Raw genomic sequence first — 18978 nt, 5'->3', positions numbered from 1 at the left:
CGTGAACTGCATTTGGTTGGGAAGTGGGGGAGGTCTTTCTCTGTGGCCATGTTGATGTTATGGAATCCCTTTCCTAGGGAGGCCCTTCACACACACACACACACACACACACACACACACACACACACACACACTGTCAGGTATAAGCCTCATGCAAAGCTGGGGAGGCCTTGCAGGGTTGTAGGTAGTTTTAATCAGAACTAGTTTGGAATGTCTGTGCAAGCTTGTCTCTGTCAGCGTTCTCACGGGAGTAGCTCACTCACTCCCTGTCTCGGCCTTGAAGCTGTTATACTTCTTGGGAAACTGATAGAGTGTTTTAGAAAGGCAGACTTATTGAAGGAGTCACTCAGATTGTAGTGTCATCTTGATGGGCTGAGCAGTGCTGCCCTGTTTGGATATGGACATGAGTTATGGGCTGAGCCCCCTGTCTGTCAAGTGGTTTTCAACAGGCCTGTATGAGCTGGAGCAAAAGTGAGGAGCCTTTGCTAGGAACATCTTTTGACTCATGACCTGCAATCCCTCCCTGTTTGGATCCATCACCGTTTAGGACTTTGAAACCACTGTGCACATGGATTCTCTTCCAATTGGACTTTGGATTTCTAACAATTGTGCCATGAAAAGTACTGTGAGGCTTTTCATAGACTTGAGTTCACATTTGCTGTGGATTGTGTGTTTATGGTCAACTCAGTGTATGGTAGGCTGAGATTGACTGTTGGACTTTTCCTCTGCCAAACTCAGGTTGCAGAGAGTTCCTGAGGCTAAAGTATATGCATGGGAGTTTTTGTGCCTGAGATTTTTACCCAGCCCATGATCTTGTTTAGTCTTTGGCCATGTACCCTGAGTTGCCAATGTGTGACATATTTGGACTAGCTACCTTGGGATGGTTTGTTAAGCCTTTCAAGAATTCTCCATTGTGATTGCCTGAAGGATCGTATCAGGAATCTTTCCCCTCCCTTTGGTCAGGTTTGGAATCTGTTTTTGGAACCATTGAGATGGCAACCGGGAAACCAGTTTGTTAAAGTATTTTGGCTGTGCGTTATCTTGGAGCCTAAAGCTTTCTGACCATCAATCAGCTTTAAGTATTTTGGAAATGTGTAACAATTAAGCTTTTCACCGTGAGATTTCCCTGAAATAAAGGAAGTCTCACTGATTGTGTGTCCTGTGTCAGTTTGCCAACACGTGTGAATGCCGGAGGGAACAGGAATCCACAACACACATACACACCACTCTCTGGTGGCCTTCTGAAGACATTTCTTTTTAGGCAAGCATTTGATCTGCTGAATTTTTATGTTTTTCTGGTATGTCAGTATGAATTTGCTTTATCTTATATTTAGCTTTATATGTGTTATTATTTGAATTTCATTATTTTAATGATCACGTCAGTCCACTTGAACATTTTTTTAAAAATGTTTTTTAATTGATTTATTTATTTACTGCATTTCTATACTGCCCAATAGTGGAAGCATTATGTGCGGTTGAAAGTGAGAGAGAAAGGTTTTAAATAAATAAATATGAGCCAAATTATTATTTACTGAACAGCCCCCACTCTTGTTTATTTGGATTAACTATTGTGCACTGCTAGAGCCACTGTGCTTACCAAAACATCTCCTGCCATTGTCAGATATTACAAAGCCTGTTGGGCAGATGCACTGGAATCCTCCTGGAGTATTAGTGCAGGATCCAAAGAGACAGATGTTGGGATCCTCATTGCACTCATCAATATCTGAAAATATGAACAAAACATGGATTACTGTCCAAAATGATATCCCACTTTTATGGAGACCTGATGGAATATTGTGCCTTAGTTAGATGCAATATTTTAAAAGATGCTTTACAGCAACAATTGCTTTATAATGGCTAACCCCTTTGTTTCAAGTACTACTAACTTTTTGTGTCCCATGCAGGCTCCTCCCACTCATTTCGATAGGCTTTTTTAGCCACTGACCTGAGGCATCGGGGAGGGATAGGTAAGGAGGCCGGAAGATTCCTCCCCAGTTTCCTCCTCTCATTGCCCACAGGAACGCCCCTTTTATTTTCCCTCTAAGGTCGCTTTTGTGACCTCGGAAAGGCAGCTGGGGCAGTTCTCTTCACGCCAGCTGTGAGGGGGCGTGGGCCTCGGATCCAGGGATCTGAACTATTCTATGGCCCCACCATACATAGTGTAGTGGCCATAGGATTGCTTTCTCTGGTACTTTTAGATTGTAAGCCTGCGGGCAGGGACTGTCAAGAAATACTTTTGTAAGCCGCCGTGAGAGCCTTTTTTGGCTGAATGGCGGCATAAAAATTCTTAAATAAATAAATAAATAAATACTAAAGAGAGTATATGCAAACATGACACCTCCAAATCTACATTATTAATGTGGCAATAACATCAGCCACTTTTTCACAGCTGTCCAACTTTATTCTGTAGTTTGTATAACAACATTAACTACAACAGCACATCATAAATGGCAAAGATTACAGGTTATTAAACATCTGATATTTTGCATTATACGCCACTTGCAGTTTCAAACTTCTGAATATAGGCTAGTTATAGGCTAGCAATATCAATTTTTTTGTATCATAAACTTATTTAATATATTTAATAAATTTTACAATTTAACTTATTTCATCACTTGTTTCTCATTTCACATCAACCATACAAAAAATAACTTAAATAGAAACCTCTGCATTGTCTCTTACATAGTTCCATTACTATAACAAAATCTTACATTAAATTGCTTCCACAACCACAGTCCTTTAGGGCTGCTGAGGTACTACTTCTTGGTAGTTAACTGAAGGAAAATGAAAATGGTGCAGAATCATGGCCAATATCCTTCTGTAATTTTGTAAATCAGAAGTCCCATTCAACAAAGGTTCCTTTTATTATTTCCTGTTGAGCTTGGCAGTGAGATTACATATGAATGTCCTCTCAATTGCCCTTTGAATAGTCCTGTTAATTGCCCCTTGTTGCCAGCTCCTGTTGCCATGGGAAAGAGGGTTTACTAACTATTTTCCTCTCATTTTTCTTTTCATTTTTACATAAGAAAAGAGTGCTATTCTTCCTCTTCTCTTTCACTCTACTGGCTAATAATTGATCTCATATGTCTGCTCTCGAAATATAACTTCATAAAACATAAACTTTGTTAATCTTATATCCATCACTCTCAGCTTTTCCCACTCAGCCTGTCATTTTGAAATATGTCCCTATGGCATGTTCTCTTAATTGTGTGTGTGTATTTTAAAAATTCCTGGATCTGTAATAGTAATTGCTCCTGCCTTTGTTGTCTCCTTTTCTTCTGATAATTGACTTCACATACAAATGATCCTGTCATTGCATTATATAGCTTCCAAAAACATTTCAATTAGAGAACTCTGCACTTGTATTCTTTTTAATCTCAATCCAAGGGCATTATCATATAGAGCCCACACACCAGCTGGACCCACCAATAACACAATGGGAAATTAGTGGTTCTAAAAGCAAACCGAAATGAATTGAAATGCTGATTTCTGGAATGGAATAGGTTGGTGGAGCTCACAAAAGGGAGCTCCACCGACATGTTCCGATCTAGAAACAAGTGACCTGGCCTTCATAAATATCTCTTTTGCTGTAGGTACAGCTAGAGAGTGTCCAGATGTTGGAAGATCGGAATGACCCATGGTTAGAGTCAGGGTCCGAGGACCCTGAAGGTACACTAAGGGGACGTAGTGATCAGCTCTATTCTTTTAGTCCGTTTCGTGAATCTCATACAGTGGCAACAGGTCTCAACGATGTGAGCGTCTTCCAAACAAATCAAACAGAAAGAACATTTGTCTGATGTTTGTCTATTGGGTAAGCTTGCTTGTGCACTCAACACATTTTCGAAAAGGGGCCTTAACGGCTGCGCAAGCCCCCCCCCCCCAACATGATCTGAGATCACTGGAGGGTAAAATAGTACAAAATAATAACAATAATCAGTTAATATTAAAACAAAACAAAAACAAATAAAAAACAACTAAAATCTCAGAATCTAAAGCTTTCTCCTCATGAGAAAGACAGAAGTTCCCAATAAGACATCCTTTCAGCAAGATGGTTGAAAGAGAACTGAGGAGAAGGGCAGGAATCCAGAGTCAATGGACGGTGAGGGAGGGGTTCCTGCCAAAAATGTTTGCCTCAGCTTTAGAAGTTTCCAAAACAAGCTCCATGTAGGTGCCGAACCCATATCTGTGATGCACAGAGACCATGAAGAAGTTTTTTTTATCTAATTAGTTATCCATTTCCCCTATAAAATCCTTAGACATTAATAATTCTTTCTTCCTAAATCTGCTATATGTTATTGTCTAACCAAGATCTTCTGACAATAAAATAAAGTTTAAAAGCTGGATGAATATGGCATTTCGGCAACACTGATGACATGATGGTACAAGGCAATTGCAGAAAGATATTTTACAGCCTATCTAAGTCACCTAGATAACTTATTTATTCTGGTCAGAGGAAGTCTTCAGAAACAAGTTTGGTGGGAATTTTTAACCTGTAGAACATTTAAAACCTTACTGCATTGATAGATGGAAGGTGGAATGGAAGATGGATTGTTACAGATTTTTTTATCTGCTAATTTTATTACATATCACTATGCCAGATTTGTAAGATGTCAATGGCCCTGATCTAAAGAGCTGGAAATATTTCTCTGTTTGTTTCTCTGATTCTGTGACAGCTTTCTGAGTTCAGCACATAACCAACCCCATTTTGCTGAATGTGCAAGCAACTTGCTAGGCATTAGGGGTGTGCAGAGCTGGTATTCTCTGTACCAAAATTCGAGGTGGAACTTTGATGAGGCATTTCTCCAACCTGATTTCTGGAGTGGGTACCTCTCTCCACTCTGCCAGATAGTTTACTCAGTCACGTGAGTCCCTGCTTTTCCTGGGTGATAGGGGAGTTAACCCATTGTGGGATGCCTTCCTCACACCAACCTGGTGAGTCTCTGCTTTTCCTGGGTGATAGGGGAGTTAACCCATTGTGGGATGCCTTCCTCACACCAACCTGGAGAAGCAGCCAATCTCGGCTGTGGAAGATCGAGTGCTCCACAGATGTTCGCAGTTATCAGATCTTTCCGGAGCAGAGAGCACACCCCTACTAGGTATGCTTTACCCCTCTGTAAAGCAATCTTTGAGCTCACTGTACTATTTTGAATGATTGTCAACAGAAGATAACTTGGATTTATCTCAAGCGAAACTGTTAATATTGCTGAGAACTGCTGCCAAAAACATTTAAAAGCTGGCAAGAAAACAAAGTAACATGCACTAAGTGTTACAAAGGAATAGGAAAACTTGTAATCTTTTAAAGCATATTGCTCAAGAGAAAAGTCCAGCATCTTTGAGCACAACTTTGTACCTTGATTTATGTAGACCACTGAAAGCACATGTAGAGATTCCTTCAATCCTCATCTAGGCAAACATCCCACCAAAATCAGTGGAGTTTGGCAAAGCAAATACATAACAATGTACTTCCTGTACTGTTAATTTGAACACATTTAGGGTTTGATCTTTTTTTAGTTTCTAGTATCTATCTTCCTTATGCTCATGAAACCTTATGCTCATGAAATTAGGTCTGGTCTCTTATTTCATATATCTGTATGTTACATTCTCTGTTTCACTTTCTTTCATGAAATAACGAACCATCCAGAGCTTCTCTATGTGAGACTATTAATCAGCTGTTAATCTGCTGTAACTACTTTCGGTTTCATTGCAGTATTGATATCCGAGCACTACATGAGGAGTGTTTCCTTTTCTGCTTTTACGTTATATAGCCCCTAGGTGGCCCTGTGGTATGGCAGAACAGCACAAATACACAAGAGGAAATCGCCTTTCACAATTTTTCCCTGCTCTAAAAAAACTACCCAAAGGTGCTGTTAGATACAGAAGCGAAACTGAAGGGTCACCCTGTAGTCTAAAGAACCTGTAACAACTATGAGTAGAGAATGACGAGTGCATGATAAATGTCTCGTGTAGAAAAGTCCCTAGAATCTCAAAAGAAAGTTTATATTAAAGTACCAGGCAGATGTTCCTTGGATGCTGAAATTAACAATATTAAATGCTACACAAAAATATCATTTGCTACAGAAAAATATTTGCACCCTAGATGTTGGTTCAGAGGTTAGTTGCACATAGACTTCTATAAGGTTTAAAGCTTCAAACAGAGAGTATTTATTATATGAAAAACTTTGTGTAACTTGTAATATCTTAACTGTTTTATAACTTTTAAACATTACAATTCTTTACTACTATATACTTCAGAGTAACTTGGATCTTTGCCAAAAATGATTGTATTTTCAGAGAATGTATGAATTTTGCTATACTTTTTCATATATTGGCAGTGGGTAATTGTGGAAGTGGCAACAAACATAGATTCAGTAAATCACACACACACACACACACAAACACACACACATACACATTCCAGTTTGCATCACAACACAATAATACCTAAAATAATATCTAAATTCACTACATTTGTAAATAAGTAACACAATACTTCAATGTAATTTCCATCAGACTATGACACTGTGCTTTACAGTGTTACCATATAAGTTAGTGCTACGATAAATTACAAGCTTACCAATGCAGCTTTCACTTTTCACTTCATACCCTTGTGGGCAAATGCATCTGAATGATCCTTCCAAATTTTGACATGTACCAGGAAAACATGAGCCAGGAAGCACCACACACTCATTAATATCTCAATAGAATGGGGGGAAAGAGAGAAAGTAATTTAGAGATTCTAAAATGAATACTTACAGGCACAATATGCAAATCTTGTAGAGAAAAACCTGTAACAATGATCTTTGATCCAACTTCCCATACTTCTGTCTATGTTGTATTGTCTTAAATAGCTCTGAGTCTGTCCGTATATAACCGTGTTACATTAATATCGGTTGTCAGCATTGTTCTCTTCAACAAAGGAACATCCTTTGTGAACCCAGGGAGCAGCTGAAAGGGTGAACTATAAGATTTCTTAACTTAGGACCAGATCCTAGCCTCTGTACATGGGGGAGGGTACTAATCTATCCCTTTGAATGAAATCCTAAGAGTCATTTTAGCATAAAGGAGCCATGAGGCAGAATTCAATTTGCTCATCAGCCAATAGAATGCAGAGGATTCCTCTTCCCTCTGCACCTTCCACCCATTGGGAGCCCCCCCTCAGCAGATTTTGGGAGGGTGGGAGGGCTGCAGAGGGGAGGAAAAAGTTTTGTCATGTGAGAAACTGGATTCTGCTCATGGAGGCCACTACAAATCTGCATCAACCAAAAGTAATAGAAGAAAGAACAGACAAAGATGGAGAAAAAGAGAGCTAGGTCTGTCTTGCTTCTAAAGTACAAGGTTGTGCTTAAGCTGCAATGTACATTTATACGTAGGTCTTGACAATCCCTTTGCTGGGCTGATTTAACTTCTTTAGTTTTTGAAAGTGAATGGCACTATACTAGACCTATCTCCTATTTGCCATCACTTTTCTTTATATAAACATTTCATTATCAGTATTTTATAGATGAGGAATTAAAAATATTATATACCATCTGATAGTTCCTTCTAAACAAATTATGTTGAAATTAGTGATTGTGATTTCAGCATAGCTTATTTCTAAGTAAGCACATATGATTGTGCAATTCTACACATGTTGGCTCAAACACCAGCACAATTCTATGCATATTTATGCAAAAGTAAGTCCCACTGTGTTCAGTGGGTTTAAGTTTGCATAGTATTGCAGTCTTAGTCAAGGCACATTTACACTTCGTAATTGCTTTCATACATACCTATACAGTTTTTGCCATCTGGAGTAAGTTCATAACCTTCATTACATAAACATTTGAAGGAACCAATTTCATTAAAACACCTCCCATTTCTGCACACCTGCCCAAAGAAGGAACTGCACTCATCAATATCTATAAATAAGCAAGAAAAAGTTAAGCAATTTCCATGAGGTCAACAAAATGGAATGTATATGCAGACGCAGTTGTCATAGTATGTTATAAACACATTCAATGATAGTTTCATGGAAAAGACAAATCATAGCCAGTAAGGTCCTTGTAAGTGAAAAAGCATCTCTCCAGCACTTTAAGACATATGTGCTGTTTGAAACACTCCACATTACTAGGCAAATCTTTACCTGTTAGTGATTTTGGGGACAAAGGAAACATTACAGAAAGTCTGGAAGAATTTGAATCTGAATTTTCAGTAAAAGGTGGACATTACTATCTTTGAATTGTTCCATATCTTTGGAATTCTGTACCACAAATGGCACTGAATCAGCTTAGCAGAGTCATACCAATAATGAAGGCATCTCTGATCCAGTTCTTTTCACTAGTGAAAAACCACCCATGAAATTACTCAATGGAAAAAATCATAACGTTGGAAGGCTTTGCAAGTTACTACTTTACAGTCCGAAATGGGTATGTAGAGCTTTGTATTCATATCTCTTTTTTTAGCTTCAAAAGCAGCCACTTGGGGAAGGGAAGTTTATATTGTTAATACGAGCATTGTGAGAACAAGTGTCTAATCCTATCTTAGGCTGGATCTTCACTACTGCTTTAAAGCGCTTTATAACAGTTTTGAAAATGGTATATGGAGTGTGTCCTGTGCCCCAACAGTTCTCAAGACTGTTATAAAGTGCTTTAAAGCAGTAGTGTAGATCCTGCCCTACTGAACCATTTGCCCACTGGCAAACCTCACCCCCAAAGATGCTGTTAGCCCCAAAGGCAGCGCTATAGCACAGGTGGTGGTGGTGGTGGTGGTGACTCCTTTCGCTCCACAACGGCAACAACTCCCTGTGGCAGCAGCTGCCTTTCCTTAATGAATGCTCTGCCTCACTACCAAATATGGACCAGATACAGCTCTGCTGCACTTGCACAGGATCCGGATTCATACTCTTAGGATGGGTGTCAATGCTGGGCACTCATAGCTTATGAGCTTCCTGTTGTTTGGAAAGGAAGAGGATGTAGCACACCTGTACGGAGCAGAAGAGGTCCACCCTTTTAGTCTTAGATTAGCTGGTGACATCACAAGATGAATGGTGGCTCGAGGCTGGGGATTTACAGATATAAGAAGGTAAAATGCTGCTGCCCTGGTAAGACAGGGAGGGCTGCGTGGTTGGGAGCCAGCTGGCTGAACTCTGGGGGAAGCGTATCAGTGCACTGTGTGTACTTTTGGTGTGTGTGTGTGTGTGTGTGTGTGTGTGTGTGTGAGAGAGAGAGAGAGAGAGAGAGAGAGAGAGAGAGAGAGAGAGAGAGAGAGAGAGAGATGACAGTATGGAAATGTGTGGCTGGAGCGAATATAGGGTGAGTGGATTTCTGCCTGGAGTGACTGTGGAATATGTGCGTTTCTGCTTGGAATGAGTGGATTCCCCCTTCCATTTTGCACACATGAATTTAAAGTAATTTGATTAAGTTTACTTTTCTGTGCAATGGGGATTGTTCCTGGAGCAGGAAGAAAGAAGTGTTTTTGTGTGGCTGTGTGGGTCATCGTGATCATTACTGTTGTTATATGCAAAGGTGTGGATTTGGATGCTCTTAGGACTTGCTGCCTATGTTACTCCTGAGTAAACCAGTCTCTTCTAAGTAGACATGCATTAACTGGATTTTTGTACTGTGGTGCTTCTCACTATTATTTCTGTTTTGACATGCAGAGAATTGGCTTGGGGGATGGTTTGTGGTGGACATGCAAAGGAGTAAATTTTGGACGTTCTCAGAACTTTCTGCTGAGTTCCAAAGACTATGTGGCTCTGAGGATATCATCATCATCATCATCATCCTACACACTCAGATTTGAAAGCATGTTCTGTGAGTACCCCTTTCCAATAGGTTGCAATGAGTTGTTGTTCTTTTTTGTGACAATGTGGATTCTCCCTACCACCACTATTTTGTATTCATGATCTTAATGTCACTTGATTCTCTGTGCGATCGGAGTTGTTGCTGGAAGAGGAGAATGTGGGTCCAAAGATGTGGTTGTGTTGATCCTCCCCACTGTTTTGCACTCATGGTCTTAAACTCCATGTGCCTCAGTTTCCCCTTTCTGTGTTATCCGATGCTGGGGATTCAAAAGACTGCTCTGTTTCTAGCGAGCCTTTTCCTCCACCTCTGGTGACTCTGCCTTTTGTCTCACCAGCCCTAATGGGCACCAGCTGCTACTGACTTCCTCCCATTATAACTGACCAATGTAAGAGCAGCTTCAGCTGAGGGATTTATGTCATGGAAGTGGCTTGAGGGGTAAAGGGTAAACAATAGGGATGTGCTCCGCTCCGATTAGGAGCGTAGAAGCAGTAGCGGATTGGCCTGCTCCGCCTTACCCAGAGGCGGAGTAGGAGTGGAACGCGGACCCCCTAGAAGCAAGGCGAAGAGAAGCGGCCATTTTTCGGAGCTCCGAGTTCAGGCGGAGCGCTCCGGTCGCCATCTTGAAAACATTTCGCCATAGGATTGCATTGCGGCAAATAATCGCGCATAACTACGTTGTTTTTGAAGCTATCATTCTGAAAATTCTTGTGCACAGAGAGTCGTGGATGGGGGTCATTTTGAGACCACTCTCAACTTTCTGCATCGTACGGGTCGCGGGCTATATTTTTGTGAAAATCGGGTCAACCGCGCGGCTCAAACTGCGTTTTCGGCTTTTCGCCCATAGGATTGCATTTAGGGAAAGAATCGGGGATAACTGGGGGGGGTTTAAGCTATCATTCTGAAAATTCTTGTGCACAGAGAGTCGTGGATGGGGGTCATTTTGAGACCACTCTCAACTTTCTGCATCGTACGGGTCGCGGGCTATATTTTTGTGAAAATCGGGTCAACCGCGCGGCTCAAACTGCGTTTTCGGCTTTTCGCCCATAGGATTGCATTGTGGGAAAGAATCGGGGATAACTGGGGGGGGTTTAAGCTATCATTCTGAAAATTCTTGTGCACAGAGAGTTGTGGATGGGGGTCATTTTGAGACCACTCTCAACTTTCTGCATCGTACGGGTCGTGGGCTAGAAGTTTTTAAAAAATCGGCGGGAAAAATACCTTTTTCAAAGGGCTGAGGGGCAGAGTCAGCTCCCGGTCATGATGATCCCAAAGTTGGAGGAGGGCATAGGCAAAACAGGTAACTTGGGATTCTGGGAAACTTCTCTTTCTTCATCTGAACGGGCTTTTCCCCATGTTTTTTAACACACCTCGCAGGGATGTTGTGTGTGGGGTGCCTGATTTTCAAAAATTCGCCAAAAATCAGGGGATGATGGGATTGCTTTGAAACTTGGCGTGCGTGTGTATATCCCCATGAGGTGTCATGGTGCCAAACATGAGGTTTCTAACTTGAACAGAAAAAAAGTTGTATAATTTTTTAGCTTTCAATGCAAGCCTATGGGGGGGGGGGAACGGAGCTCCGGATCCGGATCCGGAGCTCCGGGCGGAGCGGAGCGGAAGTGGGCGGAGCGGGGGCGGGGCGGAGCGGCCCGATCCGAAAAATGGCGGATCTGCAAGTGAAGCAGAGCGGGGGGTCCGTGCACACCCCTAGTAAACAACTAAAGCTGAGCTGAAATGGACCACTGAAATTCACCACCCCATTTAGAGGCAGCAAATGTTGGGGTGTGCATTTAGGCTATGGGCAGGGGAAGGAAAGAAAATCTGGCAGTTTTGCAAGGCCTTATTGGGAGAAGAGGCAGCACGAGTCGACTCCCAATGTAATTTATTGCCTGTGGGTGACCCAGTCAGTAGAGGCCACCATCCATCCTACCCCTCACCAACACAGCACCTCTGAGATAAAGCTACATCATAAAGGAGGAATTGAAGGGGGAAGTTGCAGCTGCTTTACTGCCATTTGCAGCAGCAGCAACCTTGTTTTAAAAGAAAAAAATAGCAACTCCTATCACTGCTTTTCTTGGGAAAACACCCCCAGCCTGAACATTGCTAATCCCCCTCAATTTACATAGTTTGTTCCCTTTGCCCATCCCCCAACCCCCAGTTGTGATGGCAAAAGTTGTCAAAATTACTTTTAACTCAGACTTAAATGCCCTTTTCTCCTGGGCTGTGGTCCTGATCTAAACTGGTGGTTCTCACAGCTACTTAAAGGCAACAACAATAATAATAATAATAATAATAATAATAATAATAATAATAATAATAATAATAGATCCCGTGTCGCATTTTTTTTGGCCCTCAATATTCTGAAAGCAAGCAGTTACGGGGGAAAGTTAATTATGTTAAATACCATTTTGTTCAGAGGTCATTAAGTGACAACAAGTAAGCAGAACAGAAATATATCTAGAGGACATTTAAAAAGAAATAATTCTGAAGTAAAATAATTCTTTTAAAAAGACAAATCACTTTTTTTTCATTTAAAGAAAACATAATTGGAAATTGGAAAATTATCCTACTTTTTCAAGATTCTGACCATAACTGACTACAGATCTTAAATAGTTTTGCTTGTTATAATTAGGAAATTCTCATGTTTTTATTTGAATGTGTGCATCATCTCTGTTTCTAACTAAAAGATACAGTTTCTACCAAATCTCTTACCCATACAGTCATTATTATGAGTTAGCTCAAATCCTGGATAACACAGGCAGTTATATGATCCAACTGTGTTTTTACAAGTTCCATTTCCACAAGGATGTCTTTCACATTCATCAACATCTACCGAAAGAAAATATTGATAGAAAGGAATGATTATTTTTAGAATCAGCTCAGGAATCATTGGGTTAATCTTTCCCCCCCTTTTATATCTCACAGTTTTATCTTGGCATGATATAATACAATAATTTTAATCACTACTTTTAGCTGTTAATATAGAACTTAAATTTCCTTGAGATTTATGTAACGGTATCAGTCCTAACCATCCCCACCCAAACTTCAGTTCATTAAAGTGTTCTAGATCTTCCAATTTACATTTTTATATGGAAGGCACTTTATTCACATACCCATGCACATAGTTTGATCATGGGATGCCTTAAAACCATTCTGACAGATGCAGTGGTAAGTCCCTTCTTTATCCACACACGTGCCATGACTACATACATTAGGAATTTCCTGACATTCATTGCGATCTATAACAAAAATATAAAACACATGGTATACATTATTGATTTGTGTTTTTATTATTATTCATCTATTACTCACAATTCAGTTTTTACAATCTGTTAACAATTATTGAAGGTGAACTAAAAAATTATTTTCTGAAGAAAGTGGCATTTGTAGAATCTTTCTTTTTATCTATGCTGGTTAAAGTCAAACACTGGTAGGATATGATGGAACTGCCAAGGAAGTTACATTCATGTTTTCTCTACCAGACTTTGCTGCTTATAAAAAAAAATTGGTAGAAAACAAAATGTAAATTAAAAGTATGAAGAGTACATATATTTCAGAGAAAGTATCTGCATAAATAGTGGACAGATATCTCTTACCAACACAGGCACCATTGGGTGAAAGCTTGAAACCTGCAGCACATTCACAGCGGTAACTGCCAGGACTGTTAATACAATCTGCATTTCGCTGACAGAGATTGTCACCATTGCTGCATTCATCAATATCTGTAACAACAATAATCCTTGGTCAAATCTCAGTATAGATGTGTTTCATCTCTGTGAAGCATTCAGATATTTTCTGTGGTTTACAATAACAATGGGTATGATTCAGCTTATGTTAAAGCACTTTTAAATCCCATTGATTTTAATGTGAGAATTTAAACACAAACTTGATTCTCAAATGAAATGAAATCTAAATGCACTTATTCTCCATATCTTTGCAGTGATACTCTGAAGTCCAGTATATTATTTAAGACATATTTGTTTAATATCTTTTAAATAGAGAGAAAATGGAATTTCCCCAAACACGTCTTTAAAAAGATAACTCAAAGAAATGGATTGAAAGAACAAGGAAGACTTAAAATTAGAGGAGGAAGCCTAGCACACTACACCTCTCATAACCATATTCTACAGCATTTTTCAGCAAAGCATGACTGACAAATTCTACTGCTTTAAAGAGCAAGAATGTGGTACTTTGCACATATGGCGCAAACCCGATGCTTAGAAGAGTGTTCTTGGCCCCCTTTTCTTAGGCAGGAAATCTAGTTAGCAAGATAAATATCCTGTGAAACCAGACAATACATAGACAGACTTATTTTCAGGAAAGAAAGAACAACCAATAATCATGTTTAACAGTTAGTGGAATGACTGAAGACAAATACTGCAAAAACAAGAACAGGCGCTCACTGACATGCAAGTTTATTTTTCAAAGACAAGTTTCTTCCACACCTTTCATTAGTCACTAAAATTCTTATATATGTCATTATGACAAATAAAAGTCACTGTGGCTATATTCGGGGAGATATTTGCATGGTTCTGCTTTTTGGACAAGATGTGCCAACAGTTCATATGAGTAGGCTATTTCAGCCTGTGCACTCATCCTCTTCTGGTCCCCACAATTATGGTAGATCATTGTGGGCAAAAGACAGCCTGGGCAGTCAGTACAGCCCAGCTTCCTCCTTTGATCATGGAACTGACTTGGGAGCACATGTTTGTGTAATTTCTGGGTATATTTGCCACCCCTTTCATCCAGTTATGTATACAGTGTAGACAGTTGCTCTTAAGGCACGTTCTGAGACTCTTCCAATGAGGATAAACTAGAAAATATGTAATTTACATCACCTTCACAGACCAAAAGCAGATCATTATAGCTGAATCCTGTGGGGCATTCACAGCGGAAGCTGCCAATCTGATTAATGCAAACACCATTTGCACAAATCCCTGGAATCTCTTTGCATTCATCAATATCTGAAAAAGTTACATTCATTAGTCAAATGCAGCAGCTTGGGACCCCCAATGAGTCCTGAGTTTTCTCAAAGTTATTCTGTGTGAAGCAAGGAAATTAACAAGGTACTAAATTTTACATAAATGTGATGAATCATAACAGTATACCACATAGTATGACAATGATAATTTTAATGAATATGGCCGTTTATTTAATGTATATGACAATTCTTTTAGATCATTCAGTGTTTTTTCCAGAAAGGAGAACCCTACAAAGTCGTACACATATATGGAAAAAGGCTAAGGTTCTTCCCTGTCATATTAATTTTCCATAGACATGGATTTTTTCTATGTAGAAAGCGGTTTTGCAGTGAAGCATTCTGAGGTGATAGTCACATGGAGGATTATCAAATAAAATATCTGAATAGATATACACATCTGTATATGTGAAATAAAAGTCTTTGTTGTTGAGGAAACATTGTAATATCTAAAAACAATAATCAATAATTCAATTAATGGTTTAATTATAAAGAAAAACAGTTTTGCTCTTCAGAATCTTATAAACACAGGTATAATTTTAAATAATCTAATAACAACTTTCAAAACTTACCAACAGCTTTGCCCGTATGGATGTCAAACGTGAAGCCAGGAATATTTCCACATATTGTCTTGAATTCAACTTAAAATGTTAAAAAGGCATTTTTAGATCATACATACTCATTTTAGATAATACCTATAATTCTTCCCATTCTTCCTCAGTAAAATAAAGAAAACTATAACTTTACTTGCCCTCAGGATTAATTCCCCCCCACTTGATTGTAATTATCATTACTATTTAGACTAGCTAGCTTTTAGAATTGCCACCAAAAATCTCCTGAGGCTGGCATGGATATTAAATTCAGGGATTTAAATTCAGGGAATTAAATTCAGGGCAGTATCCGACTGTGTAATTCCGTTAGCAGAAATGATGTTGGGCTAGCGAAAACATTTTGAGCTATGCGCAAGAGAAGAATCCAAGTAAGCACATGTGCGTTATGCATGTGCAACCCATTGGACATAACTCTTGTGCAGCCATTGTGAAACTGCTTTTGCAGTGGAAAGATTCAGAAGAGCTCCACTAGCACTATTTGAGTTTGCAGAATGACACCATTGGATACTGCCCATGAAAGCCAATCTCAAATGAGAGGTGAGTTTCTTCATTCCCAATTACTTGTCCAGCTTGAAAAGCATCCTACTCTCTTCTTCCCACTGCTGCTGTTACCACTGTTGTTTGCCAACTAAGGACAAGAAGAGTGTTTTCCAGAGTGGGGGACTGGGTTCTGAGGATGGGAGGGATGCTGAGGGTGGGTCATTATCCCTAACTTTGGATTGGCACGGAAAAATGATCTGACTTCTTCTGGGTTCTGAGGAAGAACTTACATCTCGTCTAAGTTAACCTGAGACAAGCTTGAGAAAACTTTTGTTGTCTTTGTGAATTTTTGTTCAGGATATGAAGTCAATAAGGGTGAGAGCAACGTATTTTACAGTACAACTCTCCACTTTTACATAAGCTGATAAAGCAAATGAGCTTTTAATCTAAAAAAAAATCACTGTTATTATTTTTTTTAAATACCTACTTTATAAAAATCAAAGCATTTAAAATGTAATTTTAAACTCACAACTAAATTGCACGGAAGAGGCCACTATTTTTGACTAACACTGTCTTATAAGACCACTGTAGAGGATTCCCATGCTCTTCCAATCTTATATCAGAAGCACATCTCTGCAGAGCAATTTCTTTTTGATAGCTACAGACGCCACATAACACATGTTCCCATTCTTTCTGGTTTATAAGATGTTTTTCCTTCCGTTGTTAGTATATTTCAAGCGATCATATCCCTCCAAAACTGGCAGAAAGCAAATGGTGAAGAGTTCAGCAAACTAAATTTGTAGTGCAATCTGTATCTTACTGAAACCAAGAGGAAAACACATACTGACTTTAATCATTTATAGACTGCATCATTTTACTCCATTCACAAGATGAAATGATGACTAAAGGATAGTCCCCACATTCAGACTGCATATGCTTCCAGACAAGGCTTTGATTGTGCAACCACACACTGCCTCAGTAATGGAATTTTATTTGGGGTGTGTGTGTGTCCAGATGGAACCATCTTCAGTTTGTAGCCCTCCAGGCCTTTCCCACAACTTCTTTTTATTAGAACGCATCCATTAAAACAAGACAGGATTTGGGTCCTGGGAGCTTTTGGTTCCTGCATTGCACCCTGTCCTATGGGAAGACCCTTACTTTGGTAAAGTATAGGATAGGATAGGTATTGCTTTGCTGGTTTTGCCTGCAACATGGTTTAAAAGTTTTCTCTAGTGTTTCAAAAGGTTTCTCTGCTTGCTTTGAGTTTTCGCTGATTTCCCCTGATATTGGTAAACCTTTTCTACCCTCTTTCCCCTTTTTTATTGTTAATATATTTCACATCTATTTCAACGTTTGTGTCTGCTTTAATCCACTAAGCCTTCTGCTTTGGTCTTGCTACCATTTAGAATTTTAGAGCTGGAGTTTAAAATAGAGGGTGCCAGTTTGAACCCTTATTTCTGCACCCCAATTGTGTCCTGAAAAGCTGACTATCCACTGGCTTGGACTGAGGTGGATGTCTATCAGGTAATCTGTTTGCCTACTGCCCACTCTGCAGGGAGTTGGGAGCTTGGGGGCAATCCCTCCTAATCCCCTTCCTCCCCCTTACAGTGTGCAATTACCAAGATTCATTCCATGAAGCAAAGCAAATGGGAAAAGGCAGGGCCGGCTCTACTATTAAGCAGGCTCATACACTTGCATCAGGCAGCAGACCCAGACAACTGGAACATTGCACTGCTCCCTCCAACAGCCGGGAGAATCCGCTGCCTCCCCCAGTGGGTTCCTTAGAGAGCCCTGCCAGCTGCTCTCTGTCTCTCAGGAAGAGCTGAGCATCTGAAAGAAGTGGCTGCAGCCTTTGCTGCATCTCATGAGATCCTGCAGGTTCCCAGCTGGCTGGAATAAGCACAGGTAATGGGATGGAGATGTGCAGCAAGGGTCTGCTTCAAGTTGCCTCTTGCTTCAGGCAGCAAGGGAGCTTGTCAACTTAACAGACTTTCTGGATTTAAAAAAGCTATAAAGACTAATCTCTTCTGGCAGGCCAACCCAGTCGAATTTTAAGATATCTGGCTGTAATTTTAGTACTGTATTAGTTTTATATGGTTTTAATCAGTTTTATGCATTTTATTGTATTTTTGTATTTGATGTTGTTCCCTGTCTCGATCCAGAGGGAGAGGTGGGTAAGAAATAAATAAATAAATGTTGTTGTCGTTCTGTCCCTGGGGAAAGGGCTGAGCAGCCCCTCTCCACTCTCTGCTGCTTCTCTGCTCAGGATTATAGCTTCCCCCTGGCTGCTTTTGATTTAAAAGGAAACACAGGAGAAACATAGGAGTAACTGCTTGTCATATGTAGTTTCAATCTAACTTACACTGAAAAGAATGAGAGAGGAGCTGGGAAATCGAAACATTACAACTAACATTTCTTTTTGCACTAAAGCTGCCCTGACACCTACATTTAATAATAATAATAATGGAGCTACAATTCCTATTGAACACTGTATTTCTTTAAATTGATGGGCAAGGAAACAATCTCTTTCGAAAAGTATTATCTTGATGCATACATTTTAATTTTATTTATTTATTGCTCAGAGTATACACAATGACCCCAGTTAAAGGCAGTTTTTACCTGTGCCTGGGGTTGGACATGGCTCACAAGGCTTATTCCAGGCTTTCCCCACATTATAGGTGCAGCAACACATCCTCTTGGTCACGTTAAAGGGAAGTTCATTATCACAAGAAGTTCCATTGTAGCTTCGATAGCAAAAGCTCTTTCTCATATCTGCACATGGAGAAATCACATCCTTTTAAAGCTGTCTTTTAAAGTACTTCATCAATCTTGAATTACAATCTTGCTTCTTCCTATGCTCCCAAATTAAGAAATTCAGTAGTGACTCAGAGAAGTTCCTTGCTTAGCTCAGATCCCATCACTTTATATTTGAAGCTGGGATTTCTTGCCCCAAAATGCACTACTTTACACTTGCTTACATTTGCCATTTAGATGCCCATTTTCCCAGTTTGGACAGATCCTTTTGGAGCTCTTCACAATCCCTTTTTGTTTTAACAACCCTAAATTACTGGATGTCATCTGCAAACTTGGCCACTTCACTGTGTACTCCTAATTGCAGATCATTTATGAATAA

General features: G+C 39.8%; 1 protein-coding gene across 1 annotated transcript in view; it reads right to left on the bottom strand.

The window, feature by feature from the left end:
• FBN2 (fibrillin 2) overlaps positions 1-18978 on the bottom strand; it is a 186613-nt gene that overhangs the window by 23637 nt on the left and 143998 nt on the right. The window contains exons 41-49 of the mRNA XM_063129462.1: positions 18465-18617; positions 15327-15395; positions 14615-14740; positions 13373-13498; positions 12890-13015; positions 12489-12605; positions 7767-7895; positions 6575-6694; positions 1598-1723 (exon numbers count right to left, since the gene is read on the bottom strand). Of these exons, the coding sequence (XP_062985532.1) occupies positions 1598-1723; positions 6575-6694; positions 7767-7895; positions 12489-12605; positions 12890-13015; positions 13373-13498; positions 14615-14740; positions 15327-15395; positions 18465-18617 (1092 nt within the window). The remainder of the gene's footprint in view (positions 1-1597; positions 1724-6574; positions 6695-7766; positions 7896-12488; positions 12606-12889; positions 13016-13372; positions 13499-14614; positions 14741-15326; positions 15396-18464; positions 18618-18978) is intronic.

This window comes from Elgaria multicarinata, chromosome 6 (assembly GCF_023053635.1).
Source record: "Elgaria multicarinata webbii isolate HBS135686 ecotype San Diego chromosome 6, rElgMul1.1.pri, whole genome shotgun sequence".
NCBI lineage: Eukaryota > Metazoa > Chordata > Lepidosauria > Squamata > Anguidae > Elgaria > Elgaria multicarinata.
The sequence above is the reverse complement of the archived record's forward strand: the minus strand, read 5'-3'. Positions and strand labels throughout refer to the sequence as shown.